The 23,038-nt window shown below is 38.8% G+C and overlaps 1 protein-coding gene across 1 annotated transcript; it reads left to right on the top strand.

Annotated features, from left to right (window-relative positions):
• The first annotated feature begins 13,854 nt into the window (after window positions 1–13,854).
• LOC104168121 (dynein heavy chain 8, axonemal-like) lies at window positions 13,855–20,762 on the top strand. The gene is made up of 3 exons (XM_009708588.1): window positions 13,855–14,057; window positions 18,949–19,170; window positions 20,523–20,762. Exons 1-3 carry the CDS (start codon window positions 13,860–13,862, stop codon window positions 20,739–20,741), a joined length of 639 nt encoding a protein of 212 aa, XP_009706890.1. The 5' UTR covers window positions 13,855–13,859; the 3' UTR covers window positions 20,742–20,762.
• Window positions 20,763–23,038: the final 2,276 nt, after the last annotated feature.

The following is a 23,038-nucleotide window of genomic DNA, read 5'->3' as shown; positions in this document are numbered from 1 at the left end:
TGAAACCAATTATTTGCTGACATTCAGAGCTCCTCATTGTACTTTCTTTTGATGCATTGTGAATCCAGAGAAAATTCAGGCTGTCACACAGAGGCCTTAATTTCTCAATTGTTAGCCTTTGGCAATGACTTCGGAACTAACAACTTTCAAAACAGGGCAACCATTTTACCCCATGATATATGCTTCTTTTGTTGTGTTCTTGTAACGCGTGCTCTCACTAGTCAAATAACTGACTCAGCGTCCACCCAAAAGACTATAAGCAAAACAAGTCACCTTTGCATGCTTTATCAGACTGCAGTTTGACACAGGTGATGCAAAAGCAAAATAAACCTGACCTAAAATTTTCTTCAGTTTTCTCACTCCAAAAGCAGAGGCAAAGTAAGAATTCTTCTTTCTTGACCCCTTTTGCTTCTGGGTCTTGCCTTACAGGTAACAGAGAGATTAGTGGTAAAACGATTAGGTCCAGTCAGTCCATGTGAGTGAAGATAGATGCAAGAATAAGTGACAGCCTGTCACACACAGAGGTTTATAATGAAAATGATCCTTGCAGCTTGAAAAACAGCTTACGAGGGAATAGACCTGGAAGCATTCCAAAGATACTGCACTTTATTGGAGATTGGCTTTTAACCCAAGTAGCAATGTGTTTCTTTTCCTTAAATATTTTTTGCAGTATTGATTTCACCTTATCCTCCACTAAGGCTATGACTACATTAGCAAGTATTGCATGGGAATAGGAGTTCATCTGAGGACCCCAGGCCTGCATTAGATGTTTTATTGGGGAATTTACTTTGGTCTAACTCTAGTCAGGGCCGGTAGGCTGAACACCCATTAGTGGCTGGAGTACATTAGCCTCCCTGAAGCATACCTTTTGGGTTAGTTTAATTTGAACCTAAGCCAGTTTGTGTGCCTGGAGTCTACTTTTCAGTGCAGGTTTTTTGCTACAATAAAAAATTTGAGGTCTGAACTGAAACACTAACCTTTTGTAAGGTGTCTCGGGTTTACTTCTCAACCCTGTCAGATATGGTGGTCACCCAGCTCTAGAGCTTCGGCTATTTTCCACATATTTCGTTGCCCACTGCCTTGCATACAACAGGGAAGTGGTCCTTGACACCACTTGAAAAGAGCTTTGACTTGGACACGCCTTGAGCTTGTCTTTCTTATTCAGGCCTCTTATTTAGACCATCTCACAGAATGATGGATTTCCCATTTCTGCTGACAAAGAGTATAGCAAGTAACCAAGTCTAATTGAAAATAATAGCATTTACTGAAAATGATAGGCAGTTACTACCACAGTAACTTGATCGCTGATCATTAAACGGCATGAGTTCAGCAACCTTTTCTGCTGAATGTCCTATGAAGTATGTGGTGACAAAGGAGTTGGTGGCCTGGGGACAGCTAGAGGAATCTGGTACAGTAGAGATATGCATTGCAAAATTATGTAGACAAAGCTCTTCAGATTATGATTTTAGTTGATCCTTTCTTAAATCACCTTGTTTTCTGTTGGATGACAGCTGTTTGCATAATGAAAGGGAGATGTTGTAAGTGGGCTTTGTGGAATTAGTGTATTAATCTCAGAGAGGCTATTTTGGTTAGTGAGTTTTGTCTTTTGAGTTTTTTCTGTCAGTCAGTATCCATCTCTTTGTGTCATAATAAATACAGCACTAGAAGGAAGTTATCTGATTGCCTGATAAGAATTCTCATACAAAAACAGTCAATCATGCCTCAGAGCTGGTATTTAAAACTTATCTTAACAGTAAGATTTCCAAGAAAGACACCTAGTAAATCTCACTGCCTATGAGGATTGATTTGTATACAATAAGGTAGGAAGTATGTATTTTTTTTCAGTTTACATATCTGGTTATGCTTGGTGCTCCAGGCTGAGTGCTGTGAACATATATAGCATGGATTAACAAATTTCTGTATTTTTGGTTCACTTCATTATTCAAAATATCACAAGTATTTTTGTAGGTACATGAAAACAAATCAGAATGATGTTTAAATTCTGAGAATTCACTAGTTAAACAAATTGTACAATTATCATTATAGTAATATTTTAGAATATTTATTTCATCTTCTCTTTGTAGATTCACAAATATAAATATTTTGGAAAATAACCCCTTTAACAACATCTTCCGTGCAATTTTTCCTGGAATGGGAGAAATTCTTCCTCTAAATGATCCCCAAAAGGAACACATGCTTTGTAGACTAGAAAAAAAAGCGTATTTCTTATTTAAAGGATAAAATGCATGGACTATATTCTGTACAATTCCTTTCTTATTAGTGGCATGCACTAGACTTCTAAGTATTCTGGGGAAAAAAAAGATCAACCTTTTTTTTCTTTTTTGCCAAGAGGAAGAACTATCAATGCCTGTGAAATTTTCAGAAAGCAGAAGCTTTCCCTGGATTTTGTATGAAAAAAAATCGGAATACTTCATTGTGTAAATTATTGTCTCAGCTCTGGTCTCGTGATAGCTGATTTTAGTAGTTTTTTCTCTTGTACAGGAAAAAACACATTAACTCAATCTGTAAAGTGAACTGTCACACTGCAAAGCATTAGCATAATTGGCTGGCACCTATTTCTTGGACATTCTGTCTGACAAACTCATGGGTCCTTGTGATTAAAATATGATGAATAACCTTGCTGATAGCTGTCTCCCAGGGAGAATAGCATATAAAGTTGAAAAAGAGTATTTTATTGGGCTTGGATTTGAAACTTGAGAATTGGAAATTGTCAAAGCATTTACTCATCTATATTAGCAATTATAACTACTCAACTGCTATATTATATTCATCTTGCAGAAACTTGCTATTCAGAGTAATAATAAGATCTTTAGTAATGTTCACTATGTGTATACGATGTAGAGTACATAAAAATGTATACAATGAGATATATAAGTATATCTGGAAAAACAAAAACCAAAATCCAGTGGACTTCTGGCCTTGATGAAATAGCACGCATTATGCCAAATGTTGTGGTTTCTACTTGCCTGCAGTAGAATTCCAATGATATTCTGCTCTTTGAAAGAATAGAATTTCTAACTATTCCTTAATCTTTTGTTAGTAAGCTCGAAATAAGCTCTTAAATTATTTTAGCAAACTAATCCTATGGTTCAGCTCTTTTATGATAAACTAATGACCATATAGGTATCTGGATTTAGGTTCTTATTTTACTGTTCGAGATCTCTTTTTGGTTCCAGAGTCCCCTTGCAGAATTTCACCTGCAGAGGGAAGGAGTGACTATGGCAAAGATCAGGGTTCAGGCTGCTTCAATGTGAAAGATGATGCATGTGGCTGAGTGGTAGTGAGTACAGAGAGGCCATTTGCTTTCTGAAATCCAAGTCAGAGTGGGGAAAAACACTTGAAAGTCTTAAAAATCAAGAATTCTGGTACTATGTGAGGTATAGGCACCATGATTTCTGCAGTCTCTCTCCTGCACTATTGTGTACAGTGATCTTTGATATACATGGAACATACAGCGTTATGTCTGAAGCATATTGTATACGTGCAATATGCTAAAGTGGGACAGAGAATGCTTTTGCTACTGTTGCCGTGACATGTCCTTAAGTAACATAGACAACTAATTCTATTTTGAAAATGTCCTCTGTTGAATATAAGTGAAACTGTTATCCTTAAAAATTAAGAAGGCCAAAAGCTGCTACCTACAAAATGGTGCACATAATGGTGTAACAGAATTTTGTGGCATCTGTATTATTCGTGTCAATCTTGCCTCTCTAGTAATGCATCCATGAGCACCTTGTCTTACGAGTGAATCGCATGCTGTTGGAAGTAGCAGCTTTTATATATCATTATGCTTGTTAAGTTGAATTCCATTTGTAGCATTATTTCAACTCAGCAGGGCAAGAAGGGGTGAGAAAGTTCACCTAGCACAATTTGGAAATATGAAGAAGTTACCATCAAATATGCTTTTGTATAGCATGTAGGGTGGTTTTTTTTAAGATCTAAGGCCCTGCAGCCTAACAAGGACAGAAGGAACTGCTGTGTCCCTTCAAAAAGAGGGAACTTTCCCTCCTTAGAATGATGGAGAAGCTGCTTTTGGTAAGCTAATGAGTCACAGTGTGCTAAATCTTACAGTTGGCACAGAACTTGAATGGCCATCTGTTACATGAAAGTTTCTTTTCTCAGGAATTATGCTATACAATTGAGAAAACATCCTTTCGTTTTCAAAAATTATTGCATGGGAAACAAGAGATTAAATTTTATAATCATTGCACTATTCTTGTTTAGGTGAAAGCCCAGCTTCAAAAGATGGGAGCTATTCAACCCATAAACATATTTCTCCGTCAAGAAATTGACCGCATGCAACATGTTATATCAAGAGTTCGAACTACACTGACTGATCTCAAATTGGCTATCGATGGTAGGTTATAGTATTAAAAATCATACTAATTAAGATGCAATATTTATTACTAATGTTTTCTTATATGATATAACTAAATAAATATTTCCCCTCCTTTCCTTCCTTTTTACCTCTTTCTCTTTTGTTCTCTCCTTCCCCCAGTTTTTCTCTTTTTCTATCATATGACCACTAATTCTAGCCCTTAAAGCCTCCTGACTGCATCTCTAAAGACACTCCCCCTTAATTTATTCTTTATGCATGTGCTCCAGTATTGCAGTTCATGTCCCACAGCACTACTACACTTCTGTTGTTCTCTCTCGGATCTCTGCAGAGCTCAAAGGAGCTGAACTGCTGAGACACAATGATATAGAACAAGGTAGAAGTGTTGCTGCTAAGCAACTGAGAAACAGGGCACTCAGGAGGTCAGATGGTAAAGACTCTAATTTAAGGTGAGATTTGCAATGTTTGTAAAACTGGTTATAGCAAATAGGATGTCTCTAAATGGAAGCTGAAGTGAGTGGGAGTGCCAGTCAAAAGAGAGTGATAGGGTTCTTCTTTTAGCCATCACAGGAGGTAACAGCACTACAACAGCAGGAGGCAAGAGCACTACAGGACTATTTGTCCAGCACACAGGACTATTTGGCCGAAAGTAAGCAATGGTGAATGCAGTTAAAATAAATCAAGAATACAGGTGACTAGAAGCAGACAGAAAATTTGGTCAGAAAAGGAGTAAAGAAAAAGAAGGGATGGTGATGTCACTGTTTGCTTTTTTTTTCACTTCCCGTTTTGCTCATCTGCAAGAGTTGAAATATCCAGGAAGGAAAGTATACTGTTGCTTAGCCAAGCTTCTTGAATTAGCAATAAACGCAAATGAAGCAGGAACAGTTCAGTTCCACTGGTCAAGACCTCACTCAAGTCTGCTGTTCTCCAGCAGAAAGGCAGAAAATATCTGAGACAGCAAACTGTCCCCACAGGGAGAAGGTCAGAGTGCCTCGAAACTAGTCCCTTCTGATATAGGTGATGGCAGGACTGTGATCTGTCTTACTGGTGTTTTCCAGTCTTTTGTCAATAAGTCTTTCATGAAAGGAGTTTTTTTAATTTATATTTTTGTTACATAAGAGTCAAAAGGGACTTTTTTCTGTCATTTGTATGATACGCTGAGGCAACAATGCACGCTTCAGAAACATCATGCCTATAATTGGAGTCTAGGAAAGAGGTTTATAAATGTGCCCAAGGTTAATTAGCTTCCATATCCTGTAATAACCTATGCAAAGATCAAACTGGAAGAAACAATTGTCCTCTCTTTCAATACTGAGCTGAAAGTTCCCTTTTATATGTGCATAGAGTCTCTTTTCTAGTAAATTAAAATAATACTTTCCATCCAAGAAAGTATTAATCTTTCCTTGATTCTGACAGGTATATTTAAAGTCTCAAAATGTACAATATTCTGCAGAGGGTGGATGGGTAACATAATTTATTTGCACTTAGTATTCAGTTCCACAGTGGGCACAGTCCTCTACCAGGTGTTTAATCGAGTTAATGCTGTAACTTTTGTGCAATCCTCTAAAACATTATAATTTTCTTAGGGACAGGCAAGTTAAATATAGTGAAAAATTGCCCTGAAAACAAAATTGGATGTATAGTTAACAATAACGATTAATGGCCTCTGGCAGATTCATGATACATCAAGTGCATGTGGTAGACTGTTAATTAGGGGATGGAAAGAACATTTAGGTACTGTCCTTTACCTCAGCAAAGGGGAAAACCCCAAACTCTCTCATACTAGATTCTCCGCCAAAATTAGTTAACTACAGTCTCAGAGCATCATTTTTCTTTGCAATGAGGTAAACTGATCTGCCTGCTTAAACAGGTTGTGTGAATTTTTACATCTGCCCCGGTCATGCATCTGGCTCTGGCTTCGTGAGCAGGCCTGAGCATCCACTTATAGTAGACCTAAATTTTCAAGCAAATTTTGTGTTTAAGAATAAAGCACATCTTCATGTTATGTCATGTAGCTTTGTGAAAGGAGGTCTGAAAATTTGATTCTGCAGGTTGAATGTGAATAGATGGACCTTGTAACGTTACTGTTGGTCACTGAGTTACATTTGAGGTAAGATAAAGCCCTCCACAGTGAGAGCCCATGTGTAGCTCAACGTGAGGGATGTCGAGGGAATTAGCAGAGCCAATTTCATCCCTCTATCCAGAGGGCAGATTAAGCAGTGTTCAGCTTTTGGGAGGGGTGAAGATGCTCAGCATGTGTCTAACATGTTTGTTGGCAGCCATGCCGCACAAGCCTGCCTCTGCACCAATAAACTTTGTTGCCCGGAGGGATACTCTTTTTGGATCAAAGAGTAATGATTAGATTGTAGCTGCACTTTGTACTCTCAGTTATATCCCAACCATTAGTTCTGTTTTAATTACTTATTGATTGACCAGAATTTATTTCACAGTTGGTATAATACAGAACTTCACATAAATCAGGAAACAGCAATGATGATTGTCCTCTCAAGTGACCTAAATAGAGGCTATATTCCAAATAGAGAAATCTTTTTAGAGATAGGGAGCATTAAGACATTGGGCTTGAAACAAAACTCCAGATTCTAATGGGTTATGAACATCAGATCTTGAGCCCTTGGCAGAAGCTGAGCATATTCTTTGTAGGGCAGTATACGAGCTATAGAGTTCCTGTGTACGAGCCTTATCTCCCTCCTGTGGAAGCAGAGGCGCCTCTGGCACAGAATACTAATACCCTAGCTGTTTGTTGGAGAGTGGGCACTTCAAACCCCCTCTCCCACTAATGAAGGCAGTGCCTTTAAATGCAGTAAAATCTAAGGAGACATTCAGTTATTCCTAGTCTCTTAAATTTTGTTTGAGGGGAACTGAATGTGGCCTATCTGTGAGATTAGGGGAGGTTCTTTTTATTTCTCCATGCACTGAAGTAGGAGTGGTAAACATTTTGATGGCACCCTGATGTGTCTTATATCGGTGAAGAAAGTGAGAAGAGAGATTCTATGGGAGTTATCCCTAGTCCCCCCTGAGTGGCTTCCATGAATCTCAGCAGTGGAGCATGCTTGTAGTAGCACTGAAAGTGGATATGAAGTCCTTGGAAATGGAAATAAGCACAGCTTTTAATTTGGTTTTATTTCCTGATTTTTTTTTTTAACCTACTTAACATTCTGTTTAAGGGCTTGTCATGAAAGAAACAAATGATTAACTAATTTATTTATGAGTATATCTAGATTCTACTTTGGTCATAAAATTGCATCCACTTGGCATTTGTTTCTGGTACCATATAGCTTTGTGTTTTCAAACTAATCCTTTGGAACTGCGTACTTCATGAAGTGAAGGCCATGCAAGAAACCTTGGATTTGTCATCCTTTCATGTCATTTATGTGCCGCACGATCACAGAACTCCCGCTGCTATTTGTGCAGTGCTTGCAGACTTAGGAGAGAGAAGTCCTTTTCCTGTTAACATATTTCCTGAGAAAACAGCAATCCCTCTAAAAGCTTTTCCATGACTTGTAATGTGTAAAGATTTGTTTCCACAGGCCCAGAGTTTTAGTTCCTTAAATTTTCCTTAGTACTTGCAAGACAAGTACCTATGGGAGCCATAAGCCGTAACACCAACATAGAAGGCAAAAGAAGTGGAATCAGTACAAGTATCTACTTCAGAAGTCATCATGGCGTTTGTCATGGAGAAACACTACCAGGCTTAAGCAAACTTCCCACTGCAACTACAGTATGGCATCCCTCATTTTACAAAGTGAGCATATTTTCATGCATGTAATGCACACCATACATAACCTACATACCAGGACTTGGAAAAAAAATAATCACACGTTACTCTTATCCTACACTGAAAGAGAGGGCAATTAGAGCTATTGGAATAATAGGATCAGGAACAAGGATACTACTAAGGGGAGATGGGACTTTTCTATTTGCCCTCTTTCCACCCACACAGATGTATAACATCTGCATGTTCTTTAAATGATGCATAGGTTATACGCATGAAAACTCACTAAAATTAATACACTAGTATGTTTCAGTTATATGTTTAGGCCAGGTTGAGAAGTGTGAGAAAATACGGGTGAGACTATTGAGACAGAAGGTATCGGAGAGTAAAAATTACACATTTTTGTATGTGTTTCTAATATTTTTTGAACTTTATAGTTCAGGCAAAGTTGAATAACTGTTAATAACAAGGCCTTGAGGAGTACTGATGCATTTCACTAGTTCTGTAGCTCTCAGTCATTGATTTGCTGCCTTATTAAAAACTATTTCATTACCTGCTTTTAGGTCCTCACCATCCTTATACTGAATTGCTAACCAGCTTGTTGGTCTTAGGCGTTTCTTTATTGTTATTCATATAAGAATATGCTGAAACAGCCAGAACTGCATGTAGATGTGAGGTAGCATATAGTTCTACATACATAATAGGAATCACTTAGAATTCCTACGTCATCTACACAAACTCGTGTGTTAAGCCCCTGAAAGAATAACATAAAGATTCACTATTTTTTTCCAACTCAGAATACCCAGATCTTGATGGTAGTGTTTGCATCATGTTGCTGCAAGGAATTTCTTTTCGTTGTATATAGCACCTTACAAGAGGGATACAAATGAACTCCAAAAGAGGTAGCTGATAAATTATTCTGATCTATGTGGTGGAATACTGAAGCTCAAGAAACTAGTCTTGCCAGAGTGCACAGGAAAGGTAATTTCCCATGAAGGGAGGGAGGATGGACTCATTCCCAGTGGCTGGCTAAGTTCTGTTTTGACTCGTAATACTTTAAGACTGCTAACACTAACACTAACACAATTTTAGTTTGGCCTGCTGCTGCTGGTAATAGACTTTTGGGCTGAAAGACCTTGGGTTCTTACCTTACTAATTCTTACAGTGTGTGTGTATAAGGCTTGCAGGATCATCTGTGTACTCCACTTCTGGATGAGGATTTTATTTGAAGATGATTAAAAGCACTCAGTGAGGACATTAATGGAATGTAACAATGGGGAATTCATTTGAGGAATGGAGGGGATGAGTCTAGTATGTCTTGTGGCGTAGTTACTCTTAGCTCAGCAGTTCTCATCCATTATTTACTTCTCATCCTGATAAGAATGACAGAATGCCTCCTGTTGTCTTTTACAAAGTGTGGCATGTTATTTCTGGACTTCTTATTAAATGTTATGTATGCTTGCCATGATACTGGCCAGGGCAACTGTTTAGAAACACATACTGCACATTTAGGACAAACTGGAGAAAATAGTTTATCTGCCTGTTCTATTACTCTAGCTCAGTAGTGATTTGTATTACTTTTGGGAAGGTGTGCATGGATTTTCATCTTCAAATTACTGCTGTAAAATTTAAATTTTCAGTCCTTTGGTGGGTGCAGGCAAGTGCATTTAGTACTGGAGCTGGTAAATTTTCAGAACAATTTGCAAGGTTACTTTCAAATTGCCTTCTTACTGACTGAAGGAATTGCAGAGAACCTAGGATTTGTGTGCTTTTCTATGTGAAAAATTGCATGTGACTCAAGTTTCTCAGTTCCTGTCATCTCTCCTGACTTGAAGAATTAAATCAGAGGATTCTGCACCAGGAGAGAAAGGTAGGAAACAAACAGAAAACAGAACAGAGGCAAAGGTTAGGTGCAGCTGTAGAGAATACCACCATCTACAAGTAAAACATGGAGAAAGTGGTGTGCGTTGCAGGGCTCGGGTGTCTGATTTATGCTTCCTGCTTTGGAGTCCAGGAGAAAAAGGAGGTGAGAAATTGTTGAGCGCCTTGGGATTAAAACAGCATGGTGGAGCTAAATGAGCTTCTGAGATCTTCCTGGGAATCATCTCCAAATGCTGAAGTGCCCAAGTGCTGCAAGTGAAGAAAGAGGGAAATACCCAAAGAACTGCCCAAAGCAAAGAAGTTAACTTCTTTCAGCACAGCAATAGCGGTCACTGAGCTAGCAAAAACATACTAAAGCTTGCAAAAAAAAGATTAAGTTTTAGGCATGGGGAAACACACATTAGCTTTTATTGGTTTTATCTAGTACTCTGTATATGTTGTACCTTAGGAAGGAATAATAAATAATGCTTTCTTTGGGGAAAACACAAGCAAGTTAGCTGTTGCCATGAGGCAGAAAGGGAGGAAAGCTGATGGAGTTACAAGCAAGTTGGGATTTTCTTTTCCACATGTTCAACAAAGAAGAGGGAGTTGCAGCTTGGTAGTGGAGGCAAGAAGCAACTGGTCCAATAACAGACCTGGTTGCTTGGGAGGTAAACTTGAGTGGGGATTAGAGGCTGAAAAGATCAACATCTATAGTTGCAACTGTGACAGTCAAGAATGGCCCGTTGCTCTCACTGAGTTCTTTCCTCTATTAAGGCTAGCTTAACAGACTCATTGTCTAGCAAGTCTTGTCCTCAAGGGTTAGTCTCCCATCCTATTATAAAGATGTCAGCTAGTGGCAAACTGTACTTGATGGAGGAACTAGATTCTTCTCATCTCATTTATATTCTACATAATTATTCTGGTTATTCTTGATTCACATCTGTGCCTGTGGGAAGAGAATCAGTCAATGGATTGAGGCTTTTTTTGGTTCATGCTGAAGTTTAGGATCCTTCCTTTGTTCCTAACTTTATCTACTAATTTAAATGACATACGCAAGTTTTCTAGTCCAGATACAGGCTTTCCTAAATGTGAAATTAAAAATGTAGATCCAAATTTCACAAATTCCACAGTTTTCGGATTCAGCTTGTGGAAGGTATGGTAGTGAAAAAGGGCAACTCCATGAAACAATACAAAGTCCTGATGTAGTCTATTCAAAGCATTATACCTATTGAATGAATCATCCTAAAACCAGATCAATTTAACAGAATAGAATATTTAATTTAATTAACAATAAAAACTAGATATCCTCAGAACTGAGTAGCTTTATTTGGCTTATTCACTACAGAGCAACTGGACAGATTTAGATGTGATTTAGAAGTGAGACGGTAATAATTTAGGACAGTGAAAAAGGGAAATCCTAATTTCCAAACTGTATATACTGTGTAAACAGTATGGTTACAGTACATATTATTTTTGAAGCATGGAAATACCCTGATGTCTTTAACTGGCCTGACCTTTCATCAGTCATTTTCAGATGGGCTTTCTTCCATTCAAGAAAGGGAATGTCACAAAGTAAGCCCCAAAATAACCAAGTTATAAACAGCTGGCCTGTCTCATTCACAGAACATTCAAGCCTGTCATGTTAAGTTCATAGGACATTCAGTCTCTTCATATGGTAACCAGTGTTCTGAGCTTCTCAGAAGTTAAATATGAGAAGCTTATGGTGTTGTGCTACTCATTTAATTTATCAAATGTAGTTTTTCAAACACCTGTATCACCTTTCCCCAGAAAGATGCCATTCTTTTTCTCATGTGTTACTATTTTTATTTCTGACAATTATTTTATTTATTTTTTTACTTTTATTTTTATCAGAGTATTTTAGCTACAGGAATGCATCCCAACACCCACAGATGTCATGTAGTGCTGAAATTCAAGCACTATATGCCTACTGCCAGAGATGACACCCACTCACTAGGAATACTTATGCAGCTATATGGGCAAGGCCAGAACTGTGAACATACCTCATCCTCAAGAACACTCTGGCTTAGTGTTCTCAGCAGCTGCTCTGAGTCATAATGGGCAGACATCCTAAGAGATTTCACCATGCTTCAGGGCAGAGACAGGTTGTATCCCTATTTGAAAAACTCCAGCCTGCTCACAAGAATAGAGAAGAAAATGTGGCACTCTCACAACCCTTCTTGCAGGACAAAGTTGGCTGCATCAGCCTGAAAACAAGGAAGAACCAGAGATGGATTTCTTACTTTCTTAGTTCAGATGGTAATGATCCCCGGGACACAAACAGGATGCCCTTCACTTGTTTTCTGCCCTCACTACAGTTGCTCTGAAGTTGAAACCAACATGTGTTGCATGACTTTTTTTCACTTTTTCTGCCTCCAGAGGACAAATAAAGTGTATGGTATAAAACTACATTTTTCTAGGCAAAGGGGAGATGGCACAGAGTGGCTTCTTACTTAAATGCTGGTGCTCTTGATGATATGTTAGAGAAGATTTATACCCAAAAAGAAGGTTTATTCATTGTGTTATAAAAGACTCTTAGCTATCCCAAAATATGATTCTGAACCTGACTATGAAGCCCTTACAGAAAATGCAGGATAGGCAGTATTTTTTAATATTTGCAGTTTTGTAAAATTCTATGGTTTTCTCATGGCATTTGTTGCACAAAAAAGAGGTGCATATAAATGAGAGCAGGTCATTATCTGCTAGAAGAAATTGAAGCCTATTTGCCATTGGTATGTAGTAGAAAGTACCAGATTTGCACACACCGTTATACAAGTGTTTATGTTGGCCACTGTATTCTTCTAACTTAAAAGCTGCTTTTTGGTTTCTGGATATTCTTGTCCTTCCCCTGAAGTGAGGACCTGCCAACCTCAGTGAAAGGAAGGGATTATGTATTACAGACCACATTTCCTTACAAGTATGTTTGGATGGGCCACTGCAGATCTTGTTTGCAGTCACCCAGACCACTTCCCTTTCCTTAACATGTTCTGTGCTGGAAGCCAGCTAATTCTGTTTGGTGGCTCATGTAATCCTTGTGGCAATTACAATAGTTGTGTGTACAATGATACATTGAACATTGATATTACATGAGCATTTAATCAGAGTGCAGGCTAGCAGACCAGTTTCTAGAATTTAAATTATTTTAGCTGGAATAGAGAAGACATCCTGAGGCACGGCCATGTGCCAGATCTCAGTACTATTGAGAGTACAGACTGATAAGGTGTAGTGGCACACAAAATGGTGAGTGTCACTGAAAAATCACTGTCTTAGTGAATGCCAATATTTTAATGGAGACAACGGTACCATGCATGGAATATGTGAGTATGCACTGCCACTGCCAAAAAAAATATAAAATCTTGCCTCTAGCTTTATTCTACCTACTGCTTTGCCATTGAGAATCTTGATAATGGAAATGTACAAAGTTATCATTAATAACAGTGAATTTCATGAATATAATCAATGTCAGTACATGCTTAGGATGTAGATGAGTTACACAGTATATCTCTATAATGGATCATGTGTGTAGGAACCATTAAAATATGCAAAAAAGTTTTAAGTGATTAATCACATTCTAAACACAGTGTGAATATAATGAATATAAATAACGTGTGTCAGGGAGAAGGAGCTGTTTAAAAAAAATCTTTATTTCTGATCAAAATAACAGAAGAAATATCATTTATCTTGTCGCCTTTAGCTTTGAATCAAGTCTTATAAGTTTGAGCAAATTAACTGCAAACTGATAAGGCTTTAGTGCAACAGGTGTGCAATTAAGGCACAACAAAAGAGGGTTTATTAGACTCAGAATGTCATTTGGAAGTTTTAATGGCCTTTGCAAGCTAGGGGAAATTTCATTCTGAATGTTTTACTTATCCTCCAGGAACCATAATTATGTCAGAAGAATTGCAAGATGCTTTAGATAACATGTATGATGCTAGAATTCCAAAACTATGGTTTAAGATTTCCTGGGAGTCAACTACCTTAGGATTTTGGTTTACTGAGCTTCTTGAACGAAACCAGCAGTTCAGCAGTTGGCTGCAGGATGGCCGACCAAACCAGTTCTGGATGACAGGATTCTTTAATCCACAGGTAAGATTGCAGGATTGATCCTTCAAACTCTTATGTAACAGTTAAATTAGACATTTTTATGCTAAAAATTGAATTTAGATTACACTTTGTATAGTCATGATTGGGTCAGCAATTTTTATCCTAAATGTAGGATAAATTAACTTCAACATCTATTGAAGAAATTTTTACTCGACCAAAATAACGTTACTGATACAATGGAATGCATCTTCTGGTTGCTTTAATTATAGTGTGGAAATTGAGTAAGTAAGTCTTTTTATATTTCAACGTCATCCTCCTTTTTCCCGTCCTCTGTTACAGTAATCTGGTTTTCATTCATTGTATGAAAATCCCTTTGAGTGTAAAACAAGGTGAGTTTCAAAACTTTGACATAGGAAGAAGAGATTTGGACTTGGCTCTCAATCCTTGTAAATCAGTTCCTTGAAATGGAAGGTTTGTCATTTACCACCCTGGAATTGTGCCAGACTCGGTCTGCAGAGACATATAAAAAATAGAGCCTCTCGCCTGCACCATCTAAAATAAAAACCTGGCACAAAATGAAACACAAAAAAGGGAACAGCTGAGACCGGAGTTAAAAGCAGTAAAGTGTACATACCTAGGTGATGTGTAGTTTCTTTGCACAGCTATCCACATTCATTAAAGCTTTTTATGATTCACAGATGTTTGTGGGAAGCGCGAGCTGTGGAAGTGAGTCATTGTGAGAGTATCCTGCCAACAGGTTTCTGTGAAGCCTTAGCAAAAAGCTATTCTAAAGATCTATTTTAATCTCAGTACTTGTTGGCAATGCAAAAGCTAGCTGAAACAGCTGCCTAGAATAGAGAAAGCAACAGTGGCAAATATTCTCTAGGACTACTGCTGGGAAATATCCATCTATCATCTACCCCGCCTGTGTCAGCTGTCTGCCAATACCACTTTATAGCATGGAAGTGTGCTTCTAGAATCCCTGAGCAAAGGGTTCCCAAGCAAAACTCTGAGAGAGAGGAGTAGGATTTTAATAAAATGATTATGCTTCCATACTTGGTTTGTTGGCAACACATTGATAGTGGCACGCTAAAATATTCCTAAGTAACTTTTGCAATGCTCAGGCTGGATGCAACCCTAATAGGCTTTTGGTTTTGTTGGTGTTTGCTTTTGCACTACAGATGAGCAAGAGCTGATAGAGATTTTGTACTGGCCATTTTGGCTGGCTTTTCTGTGCTTTGGTGTTGTGTTAGTTCTGAAATTTTGCCAGCCCAAATTGGGCATCTTACATTTTTTTGGATCCATACGTCTGGATTTCTCAAAAAAGCTGCCAAATAATCAGAGTAAAATATCCCCAGACAAGTTGTGATTTAATAGACCATAGTAAGTGAGAAAGCCTCTAGAAATACAAAAATTCAACACTTCATAACACATAGTTCTCAAAATCCCTAAATATGTAGTGTGCAGAGAAAAAAAATCCCAGAATGAGATGTGCTTACCTGATTTAAAAATTTATTTGCGCTGACAATCACAAGCTTAAGAATCAGATGGCTATTGTTATAGTCTCCATTTTCTATAACCCAGGCTATGGGAGTGGCTCATTCTACAAGAAATTCACCTCAGCAAAGACTCCTTTTCTATTTAATGAACTATTATTTTGTTCATAGTCATATTGCTGTGTTGAGGTGAAGCAAGTTGAGGTGATGAGGTATTAGTGCTGCAGTTCTAATGGCTTGTTTGTAATACATGAGCAATTGTCAGAAAAATCCTTTCACTTGTGAGACGAAATGCAGCTCCTAAGTAATTTGTAATTTGCCAACTTGCATAGATCTCACTGTTTGCTTTATAGTCGATGGATAAATGCCATGGATAACACAAGACAATAAAGTAGATTTATAGCATTGGGAGAATGAGGCATACTGGCAATAAAAAATAATGTAGGACCTGACTCTACCTTCTCTTGGACTGTTTATACACTAGGATAAATTCAGTAATTTCACAGAAGTTAATCTTTATTTATAGTGATACAAATGAGGGCAGGCTCAGGCTTCTATGTAAAAGAAACCTGATTCCCTCTCCGTGTCTGCATTGGGCCAAGTAAACTGGAGTGAACAAAACAAGAAGTGCCACGAAATTTTCTTGCGTCCTGGAAGCTGATCTGATGTTACTGGATTTTTTTCCTCAAAAAACTTGATATTATGCATATCTCATTTCTACCTCCCAATTTCCCTATTGTGGCTGATACTGTTTTATTGTTTCCTTGTTTGCATCTCTGTATCCAGTTGCTGTCACTGTCCTATATATGGATTTTAAGCCCTGTGAGGCAGAACTGTCTTTCTGGTTGTGTAGTACTTAGCATAATGAACCCTCAGCCTATTTCTAAGACCCCTTAGATGCCAAAGCAATGTGAATACTAATAAGAATATGAAGATCAATGCCTCCATTCCTCAGTGCCCACCTAAGTCTAGTAAACCTGCCATAATTTGCTTGTTGTAGAAATTGCAAAATGACGAACAAGGAACCTCCTAAGTAAGGTAAAGGAGAGAATATGATTGTGAAAGCAACAGACTTAACTGATTTCTGTATTTCTTCTCATAGCTTCCATGGATGTCTGCTTCTCCCTCACTAGAAGGTTCAGATTTAGTTTGCGTGGGTTTTTGGCAGGCAGATGGACAAAGCTTTAGCAGCCTACAGTGAGCATCCCAGGGAGAATTTTAAAAAAAGGCAGGTAAAGAAAGAAGAAATAATTTTCCCTGTTTCTGAAACCTCAACATCCCCCCCCCCCCCCCAAAGAAAAAAAAACCAAAAAAAACCCAAAAAAAAACCCCAAACACCACACAAATGAAAATAAAACCCCACAGGGCAAAGATTACCAGAAATCAAAACAAATGTCATGGCAAGTGGTCCATTACATCTCTGGCAGAGGGTTTTGGGGAGAGCCAAGCCCTCAGCCCTACAGTGGCATCTTGAGCCACTTGATTCTTTCTTGCTGTTTATAGTGCTGTTCAGCAGCTCTGGGATACCCAGCTGAGCCTCCAGCTCACAGCTGAAAGTCTTTAAACACTGTCCATAATTCATTCAAATGAGCAGATAAGAGTTACAAGTCCCACTGCAGGCAGCGTATAGGTCCTGCCATCTCTGTAAGAGCAGTCTGCAATCTCAATCTTATCCCTGAAGACAACTCACAGCTCTGAGCTTACTTTTATTCCAGTGTTTCCACAGTGCCTTTGAACTGATTCCCTTAATACAGTCATTGCTTTGTCCTGGCCTCTTCAGGCTCTTCTTTCTTTAATATTTCAGTTTATCTGGGATCCAGTAGCCCTCAAGGGCCTTCTGGCAGTGAACACTTTGTGTATTTTAAACTATTGGTTCTGGCATGTTTCTACAAATTAAAATTCCACAAATTAACTACAAGGATTCTGCTCTCATTTAATGGCATTTGTGATAGAAGAACTTGGCCTTTAATCCTGTCTCCCTCAGCTATATGCTAGAGTTCTCAACTACTTCAAACGCAGCCACAATTATCTGTGCTATCACAAAAGTTCGTTAAAAACACTTGTTCTGGGGTCTCTGGAAAAATATTAATGAGAAGCAACCAATGTCAGTTAACCGAAACATCTGAGTTCTTGAATGTGGTCTCATGTTCTCGTTAGTTAAAGGGTATTGTGTAGCTACAAAGTGCTTAGCACGTGCAACAAGCACTCCAGTCCCAGCAGCCAGAGATTGGCCCCTGCATTCAGTAGACCAACATGCCGGTGCTTCCACATCTGACTTCTTTCCATTCATTTGGTTCTAACAGCACTCAACAGAGCATCCTGCACTGTGAATACTGAAGAAAAATAAAAAGCTTGTTCAATTCCCTCATTGCTCCTGATTTCTTCCTAGCTGTGCTGTTGGCTCTCTAACACCCATCTTTGTGTGTTCCCCATGTGGTTCTGTATTCCCCCATCTCTGTCTCCAGATATCTTCTCTCTCTGCTCTGAAATCTGTCCTGGAACTTCTTCCTTCCTAGTTGTCCTTCTCAGTAGGTCCCTCTTGCTCTTGCATCTACAAATTTTGTGTTTTATTCATTCATCTCCCAACTATGCAAATGGGTTTCCATAAGTCAAAATAAGGTGTACATCTATGGCATGTCCACTGGAAGTGCAGAGCAGTCTACCCTCCTGTCTCTGAGGATTAAGGTACTTCCCATGTACTGCGGTGTGTGTGCACATACGAGAGAAGCTAACCAGCATCTTCAGCCTGGCTGGTCTTGTGATAACTTGTAACCCTACCATGAGATTGCAGCTCTTTACAACAGAGAGTTAGTTTCATTCTGTGCTGCTCAAGTGCTGAGTTTATCTTGCCCATGTCTACAATAGCATGTTATTGTAGTATATTGACTTTGCATTAAGCAAAGTGACAGAGGCGTTTCACTATTTAATTGCATGATTCCAGTTTGTACTTCCTTTATGTTCTGTAAAATGCTTCATGATTTGTTGACTGAAAAGCGTTTTTACAATGTTGCTATGAGAAAAAGTGAGTAATATAGCACACAAAGTACTGGTGTTATTTGTTGCTTAGCAATTACCTGTATTTGGAACCTCACAAAACACATTTATCTGGCAGCCTTGTAAACCTCTCTCCATCTGGCTGGTTGTAAAGTAGGCATGTGAGGTGAGGTGAGTTAGGCATGCAGCTTCCCGTGTGTTAAATAAGCCAACTTGGTGGCTTCTTAGCATCAACACATACACACCAAGTATATGACAGTGCACAGTACTGGGAAAGTGTAGGAAAGCATTAGATTTACACTACTGAATTTAGTTTTATATGTACATGAGATTCTGTGGGATGAGGTTTTATACTGTTAATGTCACTTATATAGGAAAAAAAGTTGGAAATGGGTAAATTCAAGTTTTATTAAAACCCTCTATGTCATGTTCAATCTCCTTAGGGATTCCTAACTGCTATGAGGCAAGAGACAACTCGCATGAATTTAGCAAAAGGATGGGCACTCGACAGTGTTGTTTTACACAATGAAGTGACCAAGATGATGAAAGAAGATGTTGTTGGGCCTCCTCCTGCTGACATTGGTGGGGTTTACATATATGGCCTTTTCCTCGAAGGGGCAGGTTGGGACCGCAGAAACAGTAAGCTGGTAGAGTCAGCACCTAAGGTAAGGATCGAGTGAGCATGACTGAATGCAGCATAATACGATGTGCTGAGAGAACACCAGGAAGTATTTTGGATGCCTGCAGCAGTGGTTTCACAACAGGTTTTAAGAGGGTAAAACACTAGCAGTGCTGGGAAGACGACAGAGTGTTTACCCACCAGAATTGAACAAAAAGACTTCTGTTAGAAAATGAATTTAGTATGTGCTGCGCTAGAGCAGACCAGATGCTGGATTTCTTGGCTTCAGGGACCCTAGAAGCACAACTATGTTTGAATAAAATAGTGTAACTTCTAGTCAGCCTTCTTTTGACTGACCAAGTGGGACCCTATGACAACTTCTAAAGCCCAGGACTGGGTTTGATGACAGCTGCTGTGGAGGTCACTGTTTGGATGACTAGAAATACCTGGCATTTGTTTTTGAATAGGAGGAAGAGTATTAGTTCTGGGCTTATGCTTAGTTGTCCATACATGGAGTTACATTTTGCTGGTGTGACTAAGCAGATTTAAAATCTAGCTATGGAGTAGTGATTAGATGCTGTGGTCACTGCCCAGGGAAAGCTGCCATTGTCTTCACCGGTAAACTTTTTCCAAACCAGTGATAACTACCCTGGGATTGGAGTTGAGGTAATTCCTCTCTGTAGGTAAAACTCTTCTGTGTCTGGCTGAGTGCAAACTTTACCAAACCAAACCTTGCCAGCTGTAGGTTTTGTTGCCTGGTTTGACAAAAGACAGCTTCAAACATGGAGTTTAGTCAAGTGCTCTGGAGTGTTCAGCAAGCCTCCATGTTGCTCTTAGGTTTGGGTCTTTTTTTTTCCCCCTGCCAATGAATACTTTACATTGCTGGAAGACCTGAGGGGATCTAGTCTGGATAAACACCCAAGAGGCAACTTGGATCTTTGAAGCTCCACTGCCAGCAGTACGGAGGTAACAAGGAGGCTTGCTAAATGCAACTTGGCCTTTGTAGCTCCAATCCTGCCATTCAGGGAACAGGAGGTGGGGAAAGAATGGGGAACACTAGCCAAAGGGGGAAAGGATGGGAAAAAGACAATGGTCTCTCTCCTTCCTAGGACCACCCTGTCGTTTTTCCATCTACTTCCACGGCATGCAGTTTTCCAGGTTTCTGCTGCTTTCTTTTCCTTCCAGGCTTCCTGATGTCTGTTGTCCCCGAGCTGCCACTGCCTTAAAGTTAGGGTCAATGTAGTAGCGAGCATAGGACTGGTGTTCTCGCGTGTACCTCTGCTGAGATGCTGGTACTTTTGTTTAAGGCCGCCACTGAATCTAGTTCTAGCGTTTGGAGTTCAGACACGCTATCCTGCTTCTCTAATCTGAGCCCCGTGTCTCTTTTAACATTCTCAGGTGCTGTTTACAAGTCTTCCTGTAGTCCATGTGTATGCTGTTAGCACGACAGCACTACATGACCCAAAGAAGCTACAAGGAAGTGTGTACTCCTGCCCCGTCTACAAAAAGCCCCGAAGAACAGATCTGACGTACATTTTCTCTTTGTATCTGAAAACGGTGCAGAATCCCGATCATTGGACTTTAAGGGGGGTTGCACTGCTCTGCAGTTCAAAATAAGGACAGACAGCTATTAAAAAAAAAACTCCTAGGAAGGTTAACCTGCAGCCAGTGGGGCCTTCGTTGTTATTGTCAAAATGGTGGCTACCTTCTCCCAGGGGTATGGGAATTAGCAGTTGATCTATAGAGATTGTGTTAGTTGCACATAGATCAGTTTACTCTGTTCACAGCAAAAATGCTAAATGTATTTATCCTGGGAATATCAGAAGGAAAACAGTTGCAGGTGTAAAATTTGGCAACTGTTATAAAACAAGTGAGAATATAATCAACTAGCTTGCTCGTAATGGAATCACTAGGAAAAAAGTGCTTATGATAGTGACAACTGCTCTAAGATTTATGGTGGTTCTTTCGTAGATGTTATCTTTTCTTCTTAATACAAGACTTTTTCACAATAGAATTCTTTTCAAATTCAACTTTGTAGTTAAAAACTTATCATCCATAGCATTATTAAAGCTGTAATGGCAAGTGAATTAAACATATAGTAAAACTTTATGTTTATCTGCATATTTTCCAATCAACAGTTCCTTTGATTTTTGCATTTGTAAACGTACCATTTCCTTGAATAGTCACTTGTTTATGCAAATGATCATAGAAGCTGTACAAACAGGTGAGTTTATCTTTGCACAAGTAGTGGCCTTTGCACATATTAACTCATTTCTAAACCTATATCCCATTATAAGGAAGATGTGCATACTTCCCATTATTAGCGAGAAAAAAGTTTTGAAACTCTTCTCAGAGTAAACACAACTGAACACCAGTTTGGCTCCATTACTATTCACTCCATTGGTGTTAGTGCGCGAATCCTGCAAACTCAAACCTCTTAACTGCTTTTTATTCTGTATTTTCCATCAGTTTAGGTAAAAAAAAAGAAGACAACACACAGGCCATTTCTGGGAGTAGATTCACCTGAAATGGTTGAAGTAATTTTTGTTTATTACCCCCATTGCTGTCTCCCCTGTAATTGAAGGGTAATTGCTACTTCTCTTTTAATAGGCAGACAGCTATTGGCAGAAAACGTGTTTGGCTTTTTTCACTAGCACAAATTCAAAGCAAAAGAAATTACTGTTGGGTGTTATGAAAGAAGGAATTGCAGTGAGTGCTTTGCTAATCACTTTTTTTCTCCTTGTAAACACTTTCAATTTTGGTATAAACACTTCAATTTCCTTTCATCTGGCATCTAAGAAAGTAGTTCATCCTTTCCCATAACCAGTTTTACTCTGCAGTTAGCAATTCCAGGGCTCTTTCCATGAGGAAGTTTGATATTCACACTCCCACCCACAACTAAGCAGAAAGTGCCAGATTTCTTCTTGGAAAACAGAGCAGACAGGGTCAGGGTCCCTTTCTCTCACTGAGCTGGGAGCAGCACTTGTTTCACATGCAGTGCCAGTGATATTATCTTAGCAAGTGAAGCCACCTGTTCAAAAAATACACACCAGGCCTCCCTGCAGAACAGCTGTACATCAACTGATTTCCTTGAGAATTTGGTTTCTGAGAAGGGTGAAGGATTTGGCTTGCAAGATCATTGCTCTTGGAAATTACGAAAAAGATGAGGACTTCAAGCAGCAAAAGGCTGTGCTGCTGTATACAAGTTGAGGTTGTAAACCATCGTGTTCTCCCCATCCCCTACCTGTATGAGGGGATATGGAGTAAATTAACTTTGATCTCTTGGTACATGTAAAATTCAAGTCAGTAACAATGATGATAACTTAAAATGAAAAGCGTACATTTAAATGCTTTCCACACCTGAAGAAATACTTGCTATGAAAACAAATCATCCTCTGAACAATTGAAGTTAGAAGTAAACATTAAAAAAATAGATATTTGATAGAGGTTATATATGATAAGCTCCATGGAAACTGCATCACTTCCTTTCTTTTTTTAAGTAAAATGAGAAAATTAAATGCTATATAAAGAAAAATCTATAGGCAATTATGTTCTAGAACTTAGTGTCCTGCTGTATAAAAATGCAAAGAAATAGCTTCTTTGAATTTTGACATTTTCATTTGAATAACTAAATCCTGTTTGTCAGTTTAGGAAAACGTCAAATCTTGCAGAACAGAATGCAGGCCATATTACAGGAGGATCAGACAAATCATACAGTGTTTCACTGAAGATAGCTACAGTTTTATACAGAACTGGAAGAAGAACATACAGTTGCCTCATTCCAGAAAAGACTTCCTATAACTAGTAAAAAACCAACCAAACAAAACCTCCAACCTATCCTATAAACAAAAGCTTTTTTTCTTTTTGCATGTAATTACAGTACAGTGGAGATGTACAATTTACTGTTGAAATAA

This window comes from Cariama cristata, unplaced genomic scaffold (assembly GCF_000690535.1).
Source record: "Cariama cristata isolate BGI_N322 unplaced genomic scaffold, ASM69053v1 scaffold37739, whole genome shotgun sequence".
NCBI lineage: Eukaryota > Metazoa > Chordata > Aves > Cariamiformes > Cariamidae > Cariama > Cariama cristata.
Note: the sequence above shows the minus strand (reverse complement) of the source record. Positions and strands in the feature narration are given on the sequence as shown.